General features: G+C 36.4%; 1 protein-coding gene across 9 annotated transcripts in view; it reads left to right on the forward strand.

The window, feature by feature from the left end:
• Positions 1–20,759, forward strand: part of PEX5L (peroxisomal biogenesis factor 5-like) — a 216,942-nt gene that overhangs the window by 35,654 nt on the left and 160,529 nt on the right. For 2 of the 9 annotated variants that reach the window (XM_012639371.1, XM_012639373.1), the window contains exon 1: positions 18,523–18,722. The exons of 5 other annotated variants lie outside the window; for them this stretch is intronic. Coding sequence is in view for 1 of the 4 variants with exons in the window: in XM_012639368.1 (XP_012494822.1) it covers positions 19,505–19,597 (93 nt within the window). In the remaining 3 variants the exon portion in view is untranslated. Of the gene's footprint in view, positions 1–18,513; positions 18,723–19,504; positions 19,598–20,759 lie in introns of those variants that run through there. 2 more of the 9 variants (XM_012639375.1, XM_012639368.1) reach the window with 2 other exon arrangements.

The raw sequence follows: 20,759 nt of genomic DNA on the forward strand, positions 1-20,759 counted from the left end.
TGTCAGATTAAAGACAGAAAGTCGGTCTGGTGCTATCTCAGTGGAGGTGAGGAAACAGGCTGGTGGAAAACCAAGCTGTTGTGGTGGAGGGGCTTGACTGGAGTCCCTACGATTTTCAGCTACTCCCAGGAATGCATGTAGGATGGAGGGAGCCAGGTGGTCCCTGAGTCTTAGCCATGCCCCCCCACGATTTTTCAGGGACCATGGACTGCAGATCCTCTATCCATTGGAAGTATATAGAGTTGTTTATACATGGGGATAGCAATTACATAAATGGGTTTCAATTTTAGTTCCAAAACTGACTAGCCAAGGGGGCTAATGGAAATGTACCCAGCACCTTTAAGTCTCAGTTTCTTCGTCAATAAAATAAGAATAATAAAGTACTTGCCTTGGGAGATTGTGAAAATTAAATGAAATAATATAAGTAAAATGCCGAGCTACGTTCCTGGGACAAGGTAAGCACTCACTAAATCACTGGCACTAACAATCAGCAGTAAAAATATCAGAATAACAGAAAATGTTTAGAAATAGGAACTAAAGAAAGGAAAATAATTTAGTGTTACTTTAAAATGTGGGGGAAATACGTAAGAAAGAAATGGGCCAAGATCTTTTCTCTATTGAAAATGATTTATAGTACCTACATGAGATTTCTAAATGCAACCAAAGAAACTTTCTTTTATAAGCTTAGGTGCATACAATGGTGGGGCTGGAAGATGCTAGAAATAATCTCATTTGATCCATTCATTTTGCATATAAGGAAACAGAAGTTCAAATATATTAAGTAACTGGCACAAAGTCAAATAGTATTGACCGGCTCTGGCAGCACTGTAACAAAGGTATACTGATTTTTAGCAACAAAGCATTGTCTTCTGCATTCACATATGACTTTTAGCCCAATTAAGCAATATTTAATGTTTTAGTTCAATAAGTAATATCCCTGTGAATGTTGGTAAATATGTGGTAAGGAGCTTATCACAAAGTAGCAAAACCAAAATGTGATTTGTAATATCCAACAACATATTCTTAACTTCAGGGAACTTCTGTATTGATACATGAATCACACTTTTATCATTTGAATTGAAATGTACTGTGAAAAACAGCTTAACTTGATTGTTTATGTGATTCTTTTAGGTGAATGAGCACTTTTTGTATAACTAATATTCGTGGAATAATTCGGTCAAAATTGATTGGAAGAGCCACTATTCCCAGTAATCATTCCACAATCTAAGTGCGTAAGACAAAGTTAAAGGGAAACGAAAATTGCTTTATGTGGTTACTAATACTAGATATAAGTATGTCAAGTATGTCATTAAAATAATACTATTAGGCATCTCATAACATAGCTAGTATGGTAGGAATACTATATATACATGGTTAAATTTGATATGCTAGTTATCTGATATTTCTGTGTTTTGATTTTTTTCTACTAAAAATAAAAGAGGAGATCTGTGTCCCTCTCCCATATAGTCTTCATGAGAGGTTTTTAAGTAGAAATTTGAATGTATTAACTAAGCATGATGAGCATTTTTGAAAAAGTTATACATAAATGTAGGAGCTATGTTCAAAACAGCAGATGATTAGTAGCGATAGTCCCATGTTAAAGTGTAATCATACTCTCCTAGTAGATTGTGCTGATTATTTATATCTATATAAAGCAACTATACTTTCCTGCATATGCCAAAGAATACATTTAAGATGCCAGACCCCATATTTTGAGTGTTTATGCTAAGATGACTGCATGTGCATAAAAACTGTATTTATATGAAGATTTTTGAGTCTCTATTCATAGCATGATGCCATGGTGTTATAACAACAAGACTTAAATGTTCCCAAAGCATTTAATTTTTTGTGATAAGGGGACACATCATTTACGGATAGTATTATGGCTTTAAGGGACCAAAGGGTAGTGGTAGCTATGCTTTGTGAGTGGCACAAAGCTGTGGCACCACTCAGCCTTCATTTACTAATTAAATTGAAAGCCATGTCTAGATGGCCATGGCTCCCTCACACTGGGGCACCCAGAGCTCTGTTGCTTTGGTGTGAAGTAGGTGGTTCATCCACACAGTCCAAGGTATATAAATCTGAAAATATTGCTTAGGCTTCTGTGGACTAAGCTGGTTTCTGGTATCTTGGTTTGTCCAAATATTCTACTGTGATATATAATTTAGGTAAGCGCCCTCATTTTAACCTAACTGAAGGGGAAAACTAGGGGCCCTGGATGTAAGAACACTGAGTTTTAAGGTTAGCAAGGGCAAAGTTTTGAGAGCTGGCCACAGTCCTTTAAACAGAAAATATATAAGAATCATCTTGGTCCCAAGAAATCTTCGCTGCTCCTGTTCCTGCTTCCTTAATCCCTAAACTTGTCTGTGCATTTACCCCATTGGGTTTCACTGATGATATCTACCTCTGTGTGTGCTCCCTAAAACTTTTTCCTGCTGTGTAATCCAGCTTTGACCCTCCACCCAGGTTTCCAGGCTCCAACATTCTGTTCTTCCCACGTAATTCAGCGTTACCCCACCCAGACCTACGGTGACAGTGACACTGGATCACACTCCATGTCACAACAGATGGGAGAATCTTCCAACTGTACATCCCCAGATTTGGCAATTTGTGCCAAAAAGGATTTCCGTGCCTCAGTTTGTACTTTCTTGGACTGTGTTATACAGGGAGCAGCTGAGTCTGAGGACTTACAGTGCCGAGGGGGCCGTGTGCTCCCATTTCCCAGTCCTTCACTCTCTGCCACAGGCACAAATATGTCTGCCCGGTGTCATTCAGCCAATTCCTTAACACAGCTGACTCTTGGATTTCATAAGGTCCATGGACTGACCTTCTTTCTAGAGCTCTTTAAATTTAATCATTTTCTATATTCGTCAGAAATGCAATTGTTCCTGTTGTAAACCATTGCTCTGCTGGGAGCACTAGCTTTCATGTAATTTCTAACCTTTAGCAAATCACCTGAGGAGTTTTTTTAAAGTAATTACTTTTTGTAAGGTAATATTAATGCCCGAGTCCACCCTGGACCAATTGTATCAGAATCTCTGAGTGTGGTACTTTAGCATTTGTATGTATACAAGCCTTGGCTTTTTCTTGGGAAAACTATTTAGCCTCTTTTTTCTCAGTTTCTTTATCTGTACTATGTGGGTGATAAACTTCTCATATGGTTATAATGGGGACTAGGTAAATAAATATATGTAAAACACTTAGAATATGCCTTCCCCATCATAAATACTCAGTAAATATTATTATTGCTACCTCATAGTGTTATCGTGAAAATAAAATAACTATAAATGCTAAATGAGTATAAAACAGATGAATAAACAGATGTTGTGAACACTAACATGCTTTTCAAACATAAAATATTTGTGATATTTTAGGTGGCATACAGCATATAAGTCTGAATATTACAGGAATTAGAAGTTTATTTAAGCCTTGCATGGTTACCATGCCAAGCACAAAATACCTACTTAATAACAATTTTTAAAATGATTTGGTTGCACTTTTAAAAATGAGCACCAGAAATAATTCTGTAATGACTATTGATAATCTCTTGAAAATTTGGTGGAATGGGAAACTTTTACAAACAGTTTTATCTAGATAGTGAGATACTGGAGGGTAGGGTACTGGCCTGATTCATTTCTATGTCTCCTGAGTGTTGCAGACTGGGATGTATTAGGAATTAGATAAATGGAATGAAGAAATCTCTCAGTCCAATATATAAACCCAAGGGAAAATATTATAGATATGTTCTTAAATACATACATTATCTACTTTTTATTAATTTTGATTTTGATCAAGTTATTTAGGCTTTCTATGTGATTTAATTGTTTCTTCTTTAATATTAATATTATTATGTGAATCAGTACAACTATTCTATTTGATCTAATGAATTTGAATTCATTTCTTTAAAGTTTAAATAACTTTTAGTGCAGCGATGGAGGAGATAACAGAGAACTAGAGTGGTGGGTTGATTTGGTTTAATTCCATTGGTTTCATCAATACAACAGTGTTTCTTAAGCTGGGACAGGGGGATGGTGATCCTTATCTATCAAATTAACTTAAAATATTGATTGATTTTTTTGCTTTGTACCACAAACTGTAATAGGTAGTGGTTGAACAGACAAGGCAAGTATGAGCCCTGGTCCCTGTCTGCCTCTAGTGGGTAGAACCAGGCAACTTAGCCCTGTCCTGTGGCCTCAGAATTATCCCTACCACTGAGTTCTGCAGGTTTCCTTGAAGATCTGTGCAAGAAATTGCTAATGAATTTAGTCAATTCCAAGACCGATACTAGAAAAAGCATTCCGAGTCCATCCCCCATTCTTTGTAACATAAAATATATATATATATACACACACACTTATGTTTTGAAGTTTTATCTTGATAATGACATTTTACTGATTTTACAGAAAAAAATCTTCCAAAAATAGCACAAAGAATATGTGTCCAAGTCTATTTCTTTGTAATACCAACTTGCCATATCCTGACAACTCCATTCTCTCTGCTGATACCTTCTTTCAAACTTATTACCTATGATTTGGCTCCTAACTACATTCATGTCTCCATTTTTCACAGCCCTCAGTGAACTCTAAAGCTTATTAGAATTCTATCCCTTAGTTTTCCTGAAGCAGGTGTTTACACATACACTTAAAGACAATTCCAGCATATTCCTTCTTGAGAAACATATTCACACATCCAATCTCAACTACTTTTATTTGTTGTGTTAGAATGGAGACTTAGATTTGCTGTAGCCATTTCAGTTGGCTATTAAGAAATATTAAGTATAAAAGATAAGGGGGAAGTGTACACAGCAGTTTTTAAAAGACACTTAATTCTCCTCAGTATTTGAATTAATGTGTTTTTTTAATCAGGGTTAGCTTCTTGCTTTAATTAACAATGGTCCTTTTTCTTAATCACTACAAAATTACTAATTAACTGACTTCCCAATGGTTAAAAAAGAAATAACAGAATTAACAATGTTTAGGATTATCTAGTACAAACCTTTGAAAATGGCAAAACTGAGCTTAAAAGAGTTGAAATGGCAGGCCCTATAAGAAAAAAGTGATAAAAACAAGGCTAAAACCCAGATGTTGACACAGGCTAAAGTTCTCTACCTACTTTCCAAATCCACCATCTGTAGCCATCCTTTTTCTGTATCCTTAATATTTTGTACCACCCCCGAAACATACTGTCAAAAAATCCAGTTCGTGTTAAAAGAAGATTTAACAAAGAGTTGAACTTCAAAAGGGTTAGCAGTGAAGGCTCACTGCTGGGGTTCTGCTCCAGTTACTTGACAGCAGCACCTGAGTTTGGTTTAGTTGGCTTTTTAAAGGTTGGGGTAAGGGGGTTGGTTAGGGCAGAACTCTTTATGTTGCTTGGTTTTAGGTTCACAAGAAAGTGAACCATCAAGGGGATGTTCTGATGTATCCATGAACTGCAGCTAAGCCATTCAGGGTCTTCTTAAAATAAAGCTCTTCTGGGTTTTCTCAGTACAGCATTCTAAAAGTTGACACAGCAAGATTGCTTCTCACCAGGTTCTATTTTTAAATCCCAGTCAAAAAAAATTTTTTTTAACTTCGAGATTGAGTTTCTGAGCCGTCTTTGGTGAGTCTTGCCATCTTGCTAGAAAGATTGTTTAGTGGTTACACACTGTCACTTCAACCTGTTAGAAAAAAGAGGGAAGGAAGGAAGGAAGAGAGGTAGAGAGAGAGATGGGGGCAGGGAAAATATATCAGCTAATAATATTTACTGAGTGTTATTAAATATGCCAAGCACTGTTCTAAGCACTATACATGTATTAATTAAATTTTTTTCCTCAACAACTCAAGGAGAGGAGTTCTGTTATTATTCTCAAATGAGGAAACTTGGACCTAGAGGGGTTAAATAATTTGCTCAAAGCCATACAGCTAGTAAATGGCAGAGCTGGCTTTGAACCAAACAATCTGACCTCAGAGACTGACCCCTTACCTATTCTACTATATGTCTCTGAGTTGGAGGTTTGTCTAAAGAAGTAATAAAGGACTGTTACGCTTTTTTGGATTTTTTTCTTTTTTTACTTAATCAAACATGCATTTTTGAATTATGTTTTCCCCATCTTTCAATCAAATGGAAATGTGCTAGAGGCAGGGGACTGAGCTGACAAGAATCCAAACCTTGGGGTCAGAAAATCTTAAGTTCCAATTTTGCTCTGCCACTTACAGGTTATGTGACCTTGAATATGGCCCCTAAAAAAATAACCAAACCTTTAGGCCTTTCCACTTCCTCATTTGCAAACCAGGGAAAATATAAATAAATTCATGGTATTATTATGAGAATTAAATGTGATAGAATATGTAAAGTCTTCATTCTAGCACATAGCAAACTATCCTCCCCAAGGTATGTTTACTATAATCAACTGAAATGTTTAGTGGGTCATTCTCTCATTTTATTATTGTTGCATAAAGTTGTATATAGCTATATAGAAAAAGAACCCATGAGTTTGTTCCTATGAGTGTGAATTATTATTATCATTATTATCTTATTAGGTATCAATATATACATGTACTATGTTGGGATCAGTGTGCAAAGAGAGCTAAATTAACACCATTAATATTCTTCTGCTAACCAACTGCTTACTCCAGAAACATCCACACCAGGCCAAATCTTGCCAGCATAGCTCCTGAATGCCATTCAGTTGAAGGACTCTGCACCGGCCACCAGGCAGCCCAACTCACTGGTTTCACACTTCTGTTTAGCCCTAGTGCTGAAGCCTCTTGCCTCCACAGGTGGGGCCCAGAAGCCTGGGTCAGGAGCAGGTGTGCAAAGTAGGCCTGAAGTGAGGCAGAAAGGGCTCCAGAGAGGCCCTAATCAAGATCCAGGTAGGCCATCCAGTTAGCACGGCATTCTGAAGGCACTGGGCAGAGAGAAGCTCCAAGTGGGAAGTCACTGGGACCAGAAGAAGGAAAATATGGGGAAAAGAGGGTTTTAAGCTAAGTGAAATGGCCTTGCCTGGATTCTCAAGGCTTTTTAAGTGGCTCCAGCACTTCCCTGTCCCAGCTGAGTAGGAAGAAGAAGCCATTAAAGGTGGTGATATCCAGCAGCCACTCGAAGCTGGTTTGGACGAGTACTGGCAAGGAGAAGAGTAATGTATCGACCTATCTGGTCACCTCTAAATTTGAACACAGAGTTCAGGTGTAGGTCAACAGCATATCTAGAATGACCTTTGGCTTCCAGCCTGGAAAAGGCTGCATTTCCGTTGTTGTTCAGATCTGCAATTGTTGTGAAGCTTTTTCATGTACCACTCATCTATTTCTGTACTATCGACTGAGATTTGACCTTTCGCAGTTGACCTAAGAGATGGATGAAACCAAAGCTACTCTAGCCATATACAGGGTTACTTTGTTATACTAAGTAGGAAAAATAATAATAACAGAGACTGCTATATACCAAGCACTATTCTGGATGCCTTGGAATATATTATTTCCTGCAATCCTCATAAAAGAGAGGAAATGGCCTGGGAGAGAAGACGTCAGGAGCTGTGCCCAAATCCAAAAAGTATCTCAAAACCTAGCTCTTGTTTCATTGTATAATACAGGAGCTGAAGTGCACAGTCTATGTTGATAATAACCAAAAAGCTCTTTTCTTCCATTCAAAGATTTAAAAAGAGCACAGGAACACAAGGTCAGCAGACCTGAAGCTGATTCTGTGTTCTAGCACAGTCTAGATGGACAAAGCACTTTTCCTCTCTTGGAATCCATTTCCTCAGCTATAAATGAATAGAATAATACCTACATTCATGGAATTGCCTATGAAAATTAAAAGATATAACCCAAGTATGAATATCCGTAAACTCTAAAGCTACAGTCATTAAATGTAATTCAGATATATACTAAGCAACACATAGAGCTATTTATCATAAGGCTAATTAGATAATTTTGGCATGGTCTGTTATGAAATTTTCCACCAGAACCTAAGAAATAAACTGACTTTGCTTATTATTATTAGAAAAAGGAAAAAGGAAAACTAATTTTCCAAATGCAAATTGTTCCACCACCTCAAAAAATGTTTGCATTCTTTCTAGGATAGCAGTGGTTTCAAACATTTGTCTCAGTGTCCCTTATACTCTTAAAAAATATTCAAGACCTCAAAGCACTTTTGTTTATGTGAATTATATCTATTGGCATTTGCTGTTTTAGAAAAGAAAACTAAGAAAAGTTTTAATTATTTACTTATTAAATCTTTGAAAAATAGCAATAACAAACTCATTCCATGTTAACAAAAATAAAATTTTTATTTTTTAAAATATTCACTTTCCAAAAAGAAAAAAATTTAGTGAGAAGTATGACGTTGTTTTACATTTTTGCAAATCTCTTTAATACAAGAGCCTAAGTGAATAAAATCAGATTCCCATTTCTGCTTCTGCATTTAATCTGTTGCAGTATGCTCTTTTTCATTGAAATATAGGAAGAAAAAACATCTTTACATAAATATATGGTTGAAAAAGGAAAGAGTGTTTTAATAGCCTTTTGAGATAATTATGGATATTCTTTGATGACACAGCTTGACAAGTGTCATTTCTTGAAGTTTAGTAACAATGTGAAATCTGAAGCCATCTTAATGAGCTTTGCATACTTTTTATGTTAAAATTCATTGTTCTGCCTTACACTTTGAATGGATCTTTAACTCATGCATGGTATCTGTAACATGCCAGGTATTGGATATTTGAAATTTTGAAACATTGATTCACTGAGATATTGGTTCATTGGTTCATATCTTCCAATTAATAAAAAATAAAAAAAAATTAATGTCACCACTGATCTTATCAGAAATGTCTTTCACTATTGGGAAGCTATCAAACTCACAGTAGCAGATTCAAGTTTCCAAAACTCTGATTTTCATTGGAAACTTGAGTTTTGGCAACGAATATTATTGGTTGTTTTCTTTGAAATGAACAGCTTTTTTCATTAATTTTCAGGGGGAAAAAAAGCCAGATTTCCAACTTGACATAATCATAGTGAAGTTTTACTCATTCTTTCAAGTAAAGATGGTGTGTGTTTGTTTGTCTAAGTGGATAGTTCAGTTCCCAACTAGTACAGTTTGGTGTTACCACCTTGACTCATGCCAAGGAGCTAGCAGATTGCTTTTATACCATCAATGTTCATTTCAACACAACAAAAAGACTAATAATGTCTGAGTACCATTACAAAAATAGTTTTCACATCACAGACCTCTTGAAAGTTTCTAGGGAACCGCCAGGATTCTGCAGACAATATTTATGTGCTATTGTTTAAGTGTTAAGTGGATTCTTCATTCTGATGGTTTCCAGGATTTTTTAAACTTTCTTAACAAAAATTGTTAATGTGTGGTAGATTTGGACATGTAAGGTAGATATGGATGTGTATTAACATGAAAAAGTATTCACAATATACTGTTAATAAAAAGTAGCTTAGCATTTATACTATAATCACATTTATGTCATAATAATACATATGTATAATACATATTGATACATTTATATATAAATATACATTTATACATAAATACATATGTCTGTGTATAAACGTAATTCAAAAGTACTTAAATCCAACTTCTGTTTTGTAATGGCATTAACAAGAAACAGTAAAAGGGTTAGGAGTAATGGGAATAATACTTTCTTTTTTATTGAAAAGCAAATTTTCCATTCAAAAAAATATTTACTAAACACCTATAATGTGATAGGCACACTTCTGTGCTTAAAAAATTTTAGCATTTCTTATAAAGAAACAATGCTGCTCTTATCATGTTTAAAAGCATTTTTCTATTTGGGACATGGTACTATCCATGGCAATTTAGCTGTTCTTTATTAAAGCCTTGCTTCATCTCTCCTTAAAACCCCCACACTCGCCCACCCAGGACAATTTTACGATAATGCAGTTTTTTAAAAAGACTTTTTGTTAAAGTCTATATCTACTGCTAAAGATGCATTTAAAGTGAGTGAGTATCAGGATATTATTCACTCTGGAGGATTAATCAGAGATTGCAAGAAGAGTCTTCAAAGGAACCCTTACAGTCCTCTCAAGTTAATACGAGCTTCGTGCTCTTCATCATTGGAATTTCTCTGTATTGTCCAAGAAGTCTTTCTCATTGTCTCTCTAAAATTTTGTGACAACCTTTCTAATGGAAGCATCTGAGATCTGGGGTTTAATGTCTAAAGAGGAAAAAAAGAAAAAAATGCAAAGATTAGATTGCAGATGGAAGAAGACTGTTAGTAGTTATCTCTTCTCAATGGGATACTGTGATCTTATAAAGCGAGTGCATTCTCTGAGGTGTGCTTACATGGGGCTTAAATATTTTGGATGTTACATGTCATTGTTTTTAAATATTAATAATGAAAGTGTCTCACTAAGAAGAAAGAATCCTCTAACAAACATTGAGCAAGAATATAAATCTTATGGTCAAATCTCCTGTACTCTATCTTACTTGCTCAAGCTTTCTCCCATTATAAAGTTTTATCCTCTGACATATTAAAAGCAAGTGAAATGCAATGGAAGCAACTCGGATATTTCAACCAAACTCTAAGTATGCCATCTCAATTCTTTTAAAAACACATTAGGTTAATAATAGCCCAAATACACTTAAGTAAACACATTTCTTTTCAATATTTTATACTCCCCGGACAGTTCAGTTCTTAGATTTGCATAAAGATTCCTGTTGTTGGGGTCCAAAAAACCACAATAAATCCTTTTAGGCCCTTTTAGATGCTCCACAGCACTGAACAGTTTCACATCATATCGTTTTAAACAGACTCCATTTGTTTTATCAAATAGCAAGAAAGAACAGCAAAAGCTTAGATATTGCTTAGGGCTTTACAGAGTGCAAAAACATGTATCTTTCACTAAGTACAAAATTTTTTCCTGTTAGTCAAAGTATTCTCTCTCTCTCTCTCTCTTTTTCTCCCATTTCTCTCACTATTTGTTTCATTGAATTTTCTCTAAAATAATTCCACATGTTACTAAGTTAAGTGAATGCCTAGGATGTGTCTATTGTAGGCCCATTCACTGCTAATTTTAAAAAATAATCTCATACACAAAGTGATGAATTAAGCATGTCACTATAAAATTGACGTGTGGTCACCTATCTCTGTCAACCGTGTCTTACCAGGCTCCAGCTGTCATGCACTGACCACTTCAGTAGCTCCCAGCTGCTCTCCCTACCTCCAGCCTTCTTTCCTCTAATCCATTCCCTACATGTCAGCCAGAGTGGGCTTCCCAAAGCAGATCTGATAATGGCACTCTCCTTCTGGACAAACTCTGCAACGCTGCAATGGCTCCGCATTTCCCTTAACATGAAGAACAAACTCCTTAGTATGATTTTCAAGACTCAGCCTTCCTCTCCAGCCTTGTCAGACATCACTGCCGTCAACCCTAACTCTGCTCCAGCCTCCTTGTGCTCCTCTCAGATGCCAGAAGGCCCCTCCACTTCTCACTGTTGGGGCTTCGCTCCACATTGCTCCTCTGCTTGCCGAGCCCGCACCATGCCCTCTTCCCATCCGGGGCTTCTACTCATCCTTCCCATCCCAGTGCCTCCTCACAGAGGCCTTCCCTGACTTTGAGCCTCGGCAAAATCCTGCTGCCTCTTTCGCATCCCTGCTCCCCTGTCATAGCCACTTCACACATTTATAACTGCCTAATTTCCTCCCTTCCCCAGTAGGCATCAAGCTTTCTCAGGGCGGGGACCACGCCTGACTTGTGTGCTCTAGAGACACGGAATTTAGCCCTTACATAGTAAGTGATCAAAGATATTTATAGAACAAATCAGTGACACAGTCCCTGACCTCAAGAAGCTCACAATGTATTAATAGTGATAAAGTGTTCCAAAAGTGTGGCAAAATCTGTTTTAGTATCACCTTATACATGATACCTATGTCTCTTTTATGAAAAAGAAGACATATTTTCAATCTGTAGAATGTATTATTAATAGAAATAAAATTTTAGTAACGCACTTTTATTGTAAAGTATAAAATACATAAAATGTTTAAAGTACAATCTTTGTTTGTTTGGGGATAATCATTTCTTTCTTGATCAGCTGATTAAGTAATGTGGAATTTCCCCTCAAAATCAACAAAGTGCCAAAACACCATACATACTCGGATGCATTAGTACTTATTTTTTCCACTAATGGATGTCATATTTGCTCAAAATGTCAGAGGTAATCCACTCCCTATTACTTTTTTTATGATCGTAATACATAACCACGTTGGCTAAACTAGAATCTCTAGTGATAAAAGGGTGATTGCAGATCAACATGAAGCAAGCTTTGTTCCAAACTAATGTAACTTTGCCTAAACAAACTCGTCAAATACTTTAATCTGACATTGTGATATGCTCCACCTTGCATCTTCTCGAATTAACCTTGCCTTCATGACTCAAATACTAAATTTCTAGAAATCAAACTCTTTTTACATGAGCCAAGGATTCACAGAATATTTGGGCTCCACTGGTTGGTGACAATACTTTATATAAATGAAATTATTTAAATATGGCCTATTATTATAAGCCACCATATTTCCCCATCTCATTAGCAGTAATATTTTCTATATCAAGTGAGGTGTTAGTTGATGTTTGTGATAAAATAGTGTATGTGATTTGGATCTGGCTGTATGTCCTCTGAACTCTGCCATTTTAATTTTTTAGCTAATTGTCACATGTCCAGTAGATAAACAAACTGCCTGTGACCCCAGATCTTTCTTGTTCCTACACATCCTGTGGCTTAGAAGAGCTCCCTCAACAAGTAGTTGCCCAGAAGCCTTTATTCATGAAGAAGATGGATGGGAGCCCCAGATGTGCCCACCCTCTAGGAATTGTCTTGTCTTATCTATAATGTTGTCATTGTGAATTTATAAGCCATTGGAGAAAAGGATGAACAAAAGAAGCCATAGGGAGACTGATGGAGAATTGACAAGAATTGTGGTGTTGAATTAGGATGCCTGTGGTTGTCAAGGCCTGGGAGGGAGCCTAGAGGTGAGAGTAATGGGTTATGTTTTCACTCTCAGCAACAGGAAAGATTTATCCTAAGCCGTCATGGCTGTGTGTAGATCCACATGAAATCTAAAAAATAATAATAACCCTCAAAAGTCATTTGAACCATAATAGAAATGCTGATTATAAGTCAGTCAGTCACTTAGATGTAGCTGAAAGGTAAACAACTTTCTGCATGAATCTTATGGCTGAAGCACAAACTTTGGGTTGACTCGTCAGAAACAAAATTTCACCAACAAATTTTTCTCAAGCCTGTGTCTAAGTGTCAAAAAAATGTGCCGTTTTGAAAAGGTATGAAAATAGAGGAATAATATAGTTGGATACCAAATGCTTAAATAGAAGCAGTTAGTTTTTTGTTACTTTTTTATTAAACAGATTGCAATTTTATTTCACAAGGTCATAAAATCATGATGTCCAGATCAGTTGTTAAAAAGGGAGTCAGCGGCAGGTGTGAGATGCCAGGTGCACTAGCTGCCAGTGAGAAGGAAAAGCCAATGATAAGGCCACCTGTGTTTGAGATTGCCGTGACAAAGTTTCAGTCCCCTTCGAATATGGCCAGTGCATACAAATATAAGAACTAATGTCAACAGGGATCAGAAGCAGAACATCAAGCATTAAGTTTTAAATAGATTATTTTTTGCTTTTCTCAAGCTGCAAAGATATAGAATACACAGTTTACCTTTTCTTATTGGGGGTGGGAGAGATTTTTATTTGACAGGAGTGCTCACTTGCCATTTGAGGATCCAAAATATTAATAATAAGTCAATTTTCTCAGGTTCATTACTATCTTATACCAACAACCACTCCAGTCCTCTTGTGTGGGTGATGACAGTTATAAAACCACCAATGGGGACTGCTTGTTAGTGTCATCTTGCTTTGGAAATAAAACCAAGACTATGTAATACAGCGAGCTAATCAGATTAAAATATATAATTTTTCAATCATCAATGTCTTCATCAGGCAGAAAACGATGTTCATATGTTAGTCATTACATCCTATACTGCTACAGTCTAAGGGAAGGAGAGAATGATTGCTGTAGAGACAAGAACCTTGCAGCTGAAAGAAAAATTGGACTCAGAATTTTCTGTTAAAAAGAACTTTTTTTGTTTGTTTTTTTTCTTTGAATTTGGTTTTGAGGATGAGGGGGAGTTAAGAAGAATTACTTATTGTCCTCAAAGTAATGTGGAACATTGCTGAATCTGACATAATTGAAATTTCAAGTTTAATTTTTGTTTTCTGCCTACTTGATCTCAATATGCCACCCAAATACCATTCCCTGAAGCATGTGTAACCCCTCTGAGAAGCCACTCGCTGTCCTAGCCCTGTCCTGGTGCTTGCTACTGTTGCTGCATGTACCAGAAGTGAATACTTCTCAGTAAGATGAGGTTGTTTACTGTTTTTCATAGATACAAGAAACACTGATGATCAAAGGTTATAAAACTGAGGACATGGTAATTAATATCAACCTGAACTGCCTGTTGCACCATAGATTTGTGCCCAAAAGTTGAGCTGTTTGATCACTTGTTTTAGACTGGGAACTATAAAAATCCCAGCCCTTTGATCAGAAATCCTCTTCCCTAGTCCTAGTGATAGGACCTATCACTAGCACTTAATGCTAGAAATGTAATTCACTTATTTGTTTTTCAAATAAAACCAACTATTTTCTATAGGGGAATAAGTCCTGAACTTGCAGTGCTCTCATTTTAGAAGCTTATTGAAAAAATGATATTGTTTTTCTGAGTTTTTAAAAGTAGATTAAATAAAATAAAACTTGGAGAAAAGAATATGTAGAAATGTAAAGTATATACTATACTTTAAAAATATATCAAAGCAGATAGATGGATAAATACGAAAAAAAGCAAGTATAATAAAAAGTTAGTGGTAGAACCTAGGTGGTTAAATATACAGGGGTTTGCTGTAAAATTCTTTTAACTTTGCAGTATGTTTGAAACTTTTCATGATGAAGTACTGAAAATGACATATAAGAAGGTACATACCTAAAATTGAATTTGTGTATTTAAGAAAATGTCTCTCACTGCACAATGGCATGAGATTGAGTAATCTTAATGGATATCTATGTTGGAGAATTCTTACTTTTAGAAATCTTGGAAAATAGAAAATATACTAAAGAAGCATTATAAACTCTTCAGATTATTACTTTACAGACCAAGAAGTACCCCAAAAATAGAAAAACCACCATTAAGGAGGAACTGCCAGAGTATAGTAAAAATTGTATTGTGTTCTGATTCAAGTAGCTGAGACAGAAAAAAAATTGTATTGTGGATCACTGCCATTTTATTATCCAACTAGTAAGTAATTGGAATACCTATTTTCCCAATTAGATTTAGCCTTTAAACAGAAAATTTATTAAATATCCAGACTTATGCATATGACTTAAAATAATTTAAAATGCTGCAACATATTTGTTGTCCTTATGTTCCTTTTCTGCCCCAGCAGTGTGCATTCAGAGCTGAGTTTGATTGCCCATGCTTGACCCAAAATTTAAAAAGTGAGCCCTGTGGCTATTGTGTTTTACCATAACATGATCGCAATTGGAGAGGGAAAATAAATCCTGTGCCTATCTCTTAAAAAGACAAGGATCATTCTTAAAAGTGCCAGACTTAACAAGCCCCTCTACAAACAATTCTCTGTAACGATGATGTTTTCCCTTCAGAAACCTCATTTCCCCCATCCATGAGACAAATTAAAAATCTGAAAATTGTTTTTTTAACTGATAAGGCAATCGCTTTCTATTTAAAAGGTCTATCTGGGCTGATGTCCTAAAAAGGAGGAAACTCTCAAGCTCTTCTTCCAGGCCTTTTGGGAGAAACTCCGTCCTCATTCCCTGTTTCTCTTTTCGTTGTCTCTTTGGCTCTCAGGGCAGTGGTGTTTGTGGCTGTGCTGACATTGTGAATCCTTAAAAAGAGAAGGAACATGGGACCAAAATATTGTCAAAGAACTGAGAAGCTTAATGTTATAAGGGAGAGTCAAGAGGAAAGGGGTATATTAAATGCAATAAACAAAACACTCAGTCTACCATCTACCACACTTGCCACGAGGGACACAAGCAATAAATATAGCATAAATCTCTACATTTGAAAAAAAAAAGCCTTTATTTCCAGAAACATCAGGGCTTTACCCCTGACCCAGTCTTTTTTTTTTTGCAAAGTTGTTGTTAAATGAGTCTTTTCAATGGCAATTTTGTGGATCTCTCAAGCAATCACATTTTGTTTCCTATTTTTTAATTATAAAAGACTCATTTCAAAAAGCTCTCCCAAGTATAAAGAGAAAAGCATAGATCACACATAATTCTATCTCCCAGAGAAAGGACTTTTATTATTTGGTATATATTCTTCCAGATTTTCTCCTACGAATATACAGCACATAATTGTAAATTTTAAAAGAGAAACAGTGTTTCTCCAAAGGGTCTTGGCTCTTACTTTCTTGCTCAATGATTTATCCCTCCCTTATTCTCTAGTATCTACATTTTCACTTTTTTTTAACTAGTTCCTTCTTCTTGAACTATAAATATGCTCAGTCGTAAGGGGGGAAACTATAACTTTCCCAGTATTCATTCCCTATATCCTTTATCTTTCGACTAGCATTCTCGCTCCTGCTTTCCCATTTCATTCGAGCTTGCCTAAGGGAAAATATTAATCAGTCTTTTCTCACTATCTTCACGCCTTTACCACCGATGTATTCAATAATTTACTTTAACCTGGCTTCCCTCTTTACCACTTCTTCTGTTCCAAATTGTTGACTTCCAAAATGCCAAATACAGTGAGTGTTTGCAGATCATATCCTTATTTATCCTTTCATCAGCATTTGACACTGTCTAGAACCCTTTTTCCTTTGACTGTGTTTCACTGGTCCTCCTCCTGCTCTATAACCATTCCTCCTCGTCATCCATTCCTGAGTTTCCCTTTGCCCATTCTTTAAATGCAACCATTCTCCATGACCCTGGCCTTAGTCCTTGTCTCTTCTTGCTCTACATTTTCTTTAATGACTTCATCCACTCCTGCAATTTCAATTATCCCCAGCAAACCATATACCTGCCCCTATCTCTTCTTAGATAAAGACCCCTGTATCCACATGACTGACTGGATCTTTCCACTTGGATGAACTTTCCAAAGACACCACAAATTCAGCAAGTATCTTCTTAGTACCTTATCTTCTTTCTCAGCCCTTCTTCTTATTGGTACTTAAGAGAGGGATTGGAGAAAAGTCTCCAGGGAAAAGCAGATATGAGGAAATCACCTTTTAGGACAGGGAAAATCTGAGCAATTTTGCAGGCTGTGGGAAGGAAGGTGGTGGAGAAGAGACTGAAGATAGGGAAAATGAGAGGATAGGAATTGAATCCTGACAACCATGAAGAAGATGGTAGGAAGGTCTTTTCTTCTTGCAGCTATATTATATATTCTGCATTTTACATGTGCTTCAATTAATTCATGCCTACTATGTATCATTCACAGCAGTATTAATGAAATAAATTTTTGAAATATTTATATACAAACCTTTACACTTATTTTGACATCTGTAGTTAGGCAATTGGGGCTAATTTATACAATTAGCTAAATCAAGTGTTCCTTTTCCTTTTCAAAATTTTCTTTATATATTCCATTTCTAATGAGTATGAAGAATCCTTTCAATTCAATTTATACACAATTAGTACCTTCCGAAGTAAAACTCTTACCTTTTAATAAACTCATTCTGAACATGTTACTTCATTTTTCAGGTCTCTATCCCATCAGATTTTGTTGTTGTGTTACTTACTTGCAAAATGTTCCTATATAATACATTCTGTACCTGTGCCCATTATGTTGTTTTCCTGTAGAGTTTCCAAGTTTAATAGAAGTTTATGTAATTTAAGTGAATAAACCCACCTTTCTGTTTTACTTTTGTAGCAGAGAGAACAAAAGGGTATGAATCAGGAGGTAGATGGGGTTAAGGAGGTTTGCTGGAAGTCTGCAGAGAGGGAAAGTTACCAGTTAGGCTCAACGTTCTTGAGAAAACTACAGATCTAATTCAGGAATATCTAATTCAATAGTGTTAAAAAAGTTATCAGCACTAACGAAGAACTAGATAGTTCTCCTTCAGATTAGCCGGAAAGGGTTCAGAATAGGGTGGAAAGATGGAAGAACCTGTGTTTGGGGTTTCAGAGATTGGACCCCTGTCCTGAGCTGGAAGCTTCTCACAGGCATTGTCAGCAAATGAAGACTGTTTCCTTTCTCTCTCCCCTCGCTTCTTCCACCTTCGTGGCTCACCATTTTAGCTCCATTGCACGAATGCTGCCTCCTCAGCTGCACTTAGGGGAACATGCACCACATCGGCCATAAGGGCAGCATGCTGAGGCTGGGGTGGAGAGGGGCCCAACCTCCTTGCCTCAGTGGAAATCCTCAGCTCCAGTGTCTGCCACTGAAGGTGGGAGGAGCATAGGAGCGTGTTGGCCTCTCTCTTCTCCTCCCACAGAAGCCCTGCCCCCTCACACTTGGACGGTGGAGAGATTAGCTTTCTTTTTCCTTCTAGTTCAGTGCTTTGGCTAATGTGAAAGACCACGCAGAAGCTATGGACTTGCTTTTTGTGCTTGACAAAAGTGCATAGATAGAAGACAGGGATCCCCGGCTGGGAGGAGGGAGGAGAGCTGAAGAGCCCTGCCTGGGCTGGCTGATCTAAGCAGTCAAAGTGGGAAGCTGAGTGCTTGAAAGAGGATTATGCTCGCACTAGACATAAGCAGTAAGTGAGCGGATACCGTTATGATTTAGAAAAGGATTAATCTCCCCGGGATGATGGGGTGAACTAGAAAATATTGCTTAATTCTAGAGTAAAACTGTAAGGCTCTGGATCTGTGTACTGTTATGTGTTGTTTGGAGACTAGGAGCTTAAGTACAAAATCAGAGCTCTAAATGCCTCCTCCCACTCTTGGAGAATTCCAACTTCTGTTTAGAGTAGTTGGGGACATAATTTCCTTCCCTGACCTAGCCACCTCCCAGGAAAATTTACTACTAAATCAGATGAGTTGGAATTATATTGGGGAGGTGGCATTTGGTACTAGCAGAAGTTGCAATCTTGATTTATGTTCTATGAGTGCTGACATTATTGTATCTATTAGCAGTGAGTTGTCTATTATTTCTGTTAGCAGTGATTGTCAAAAAAGTCTGAGGTGGGGGATAAAAAAGGAAAAATAAAGAGCTTTTGTGACAAGGAGGCGGAGTAGTCCATATGCATGGGATTAATTATATCAATAATCAAAGTATTTTTTTAAATATTAAACAGGAATAGCAGTCAGAGAACATAAAAGTGCATGGATAAAAATTAGTTAGAAAAAGAAATTTTCATTTCAATGACTTTTTGTGCTAGCCAAAAATTTCACAGTGTTTACAAAGTCAAGACAATGATTCAGGAATACTTCAATTATTGTCGTGCATTATTAATACTGTTGCTGGCCAAGATCTGTGGTTCTCTGGTCAGCAAGTTCTGGCAATGAAGCCACTGCTGCTGGTGCAAAGAATTCTGGGATGTCTGACAGTGAAATGGATGGAAGGACCCACATTCCATCTCTACTCAATGCCCTTTTGTCCAGAAATCGAGTCATGCAAATGAGCTACTTGGTACGTATACTGATCAATATTTGGAAAGGCATTTCTAAATGTTTTACATTAGAGGGTTTCTGGACAATATATTATGGCAATCAGTGGACTAATAGAATACAAGAGCAAAGTGACAGGAAGGAAGTTAGCCTGATTGAAACCAAACTTGTTCTTTTTGTTTTCCATCAATCTTGAAATGGAACCTCAAGTGAGGACAAGAATAATAATAGAGAGAAAGACTGTGGCCATCTGTTCTAAGTGACTAAGTTCATTAATATATGAATGAGAATTGGGGTTTTATTTATGCTTACTAATACTTGAAGATTCAGAAATGTCTTTATTATAGTAAAAAAATAGGTATGGTTTTATAGAGGAAATGTGTAAATCTGGTTTTTGAAATGGTATAGGAAAAAAAACAGATAAGCATTGTGCGCACAGTGTGAAGAGTTATATCATATTCACTGAATGATATATTTGTTCCCCCAATGAGATGGGAATCCTAATATGACACGGTAGATGCAAGCATAACAAATATTTTTAATTTCTTTAACTCAAGTTGATGTAGTTAATAATGAGAGCATTTTTTAAATAAATAAATAACCTTGGACTATAGCTATGTAGTGAACTTTATTTTCCATTTGTTACTGGTATGAAAAGGGAACATGACATTTCTAGTATTCCCATCAGCTCTTGCATTGGGAGAAAAAAAAGACTCAAACATATTATCTTTCTCCTGGAGCACAACTGTAAAATGACTGCCATGATCTATGTCCTTTTCTAACTTCAGAACTTATGGTATAGATTTCTCTATGGACAAAATAGATGGGGAGTGGTCATTGGGACAAAAAATATGACAAAATGCCAATAAAGTGCATTTTTAATGTACTCTTAAAATGATCTAAAGTCTTCGAACTTTTCAAACTACCTAGTTATGAAAATTATTTATCTTTCAAAGATTATTTCTGAGTTGGTTTTTCCAATGTTACCATTCATCCGATTTATAAGCAAATGTGGAAAACCAAAAGATTTGTTGTCTGAGTTGTGTAATACTTCTTTTATTCTTAAAATTATATAAGGCATTAAAACAAAACATTTAACAGTTAAAGTCTTAAGAATAATGAAGTTTTGTCTTTAAGAAAAATGTGCTGGGACTCTTCAAGGAATTGCTTATTTATCTCAATGT

This window comes from Propithecus coquereli, unplaced genomic scaffold (assembly GCF_000956105.1).
Source record: "Propithecus coquereli isolate 6110/MARCELLA unplaced genomic scaffold, Pcoq_1.0 Scaffold14, whole genome shotgun sequence".
Classification (NCBI taxonomy): Eukaryota; Metazoa; Chordata; class Mammalia; order Primates; family Indriidae; genus Propithecus; species Propithecus coquereli.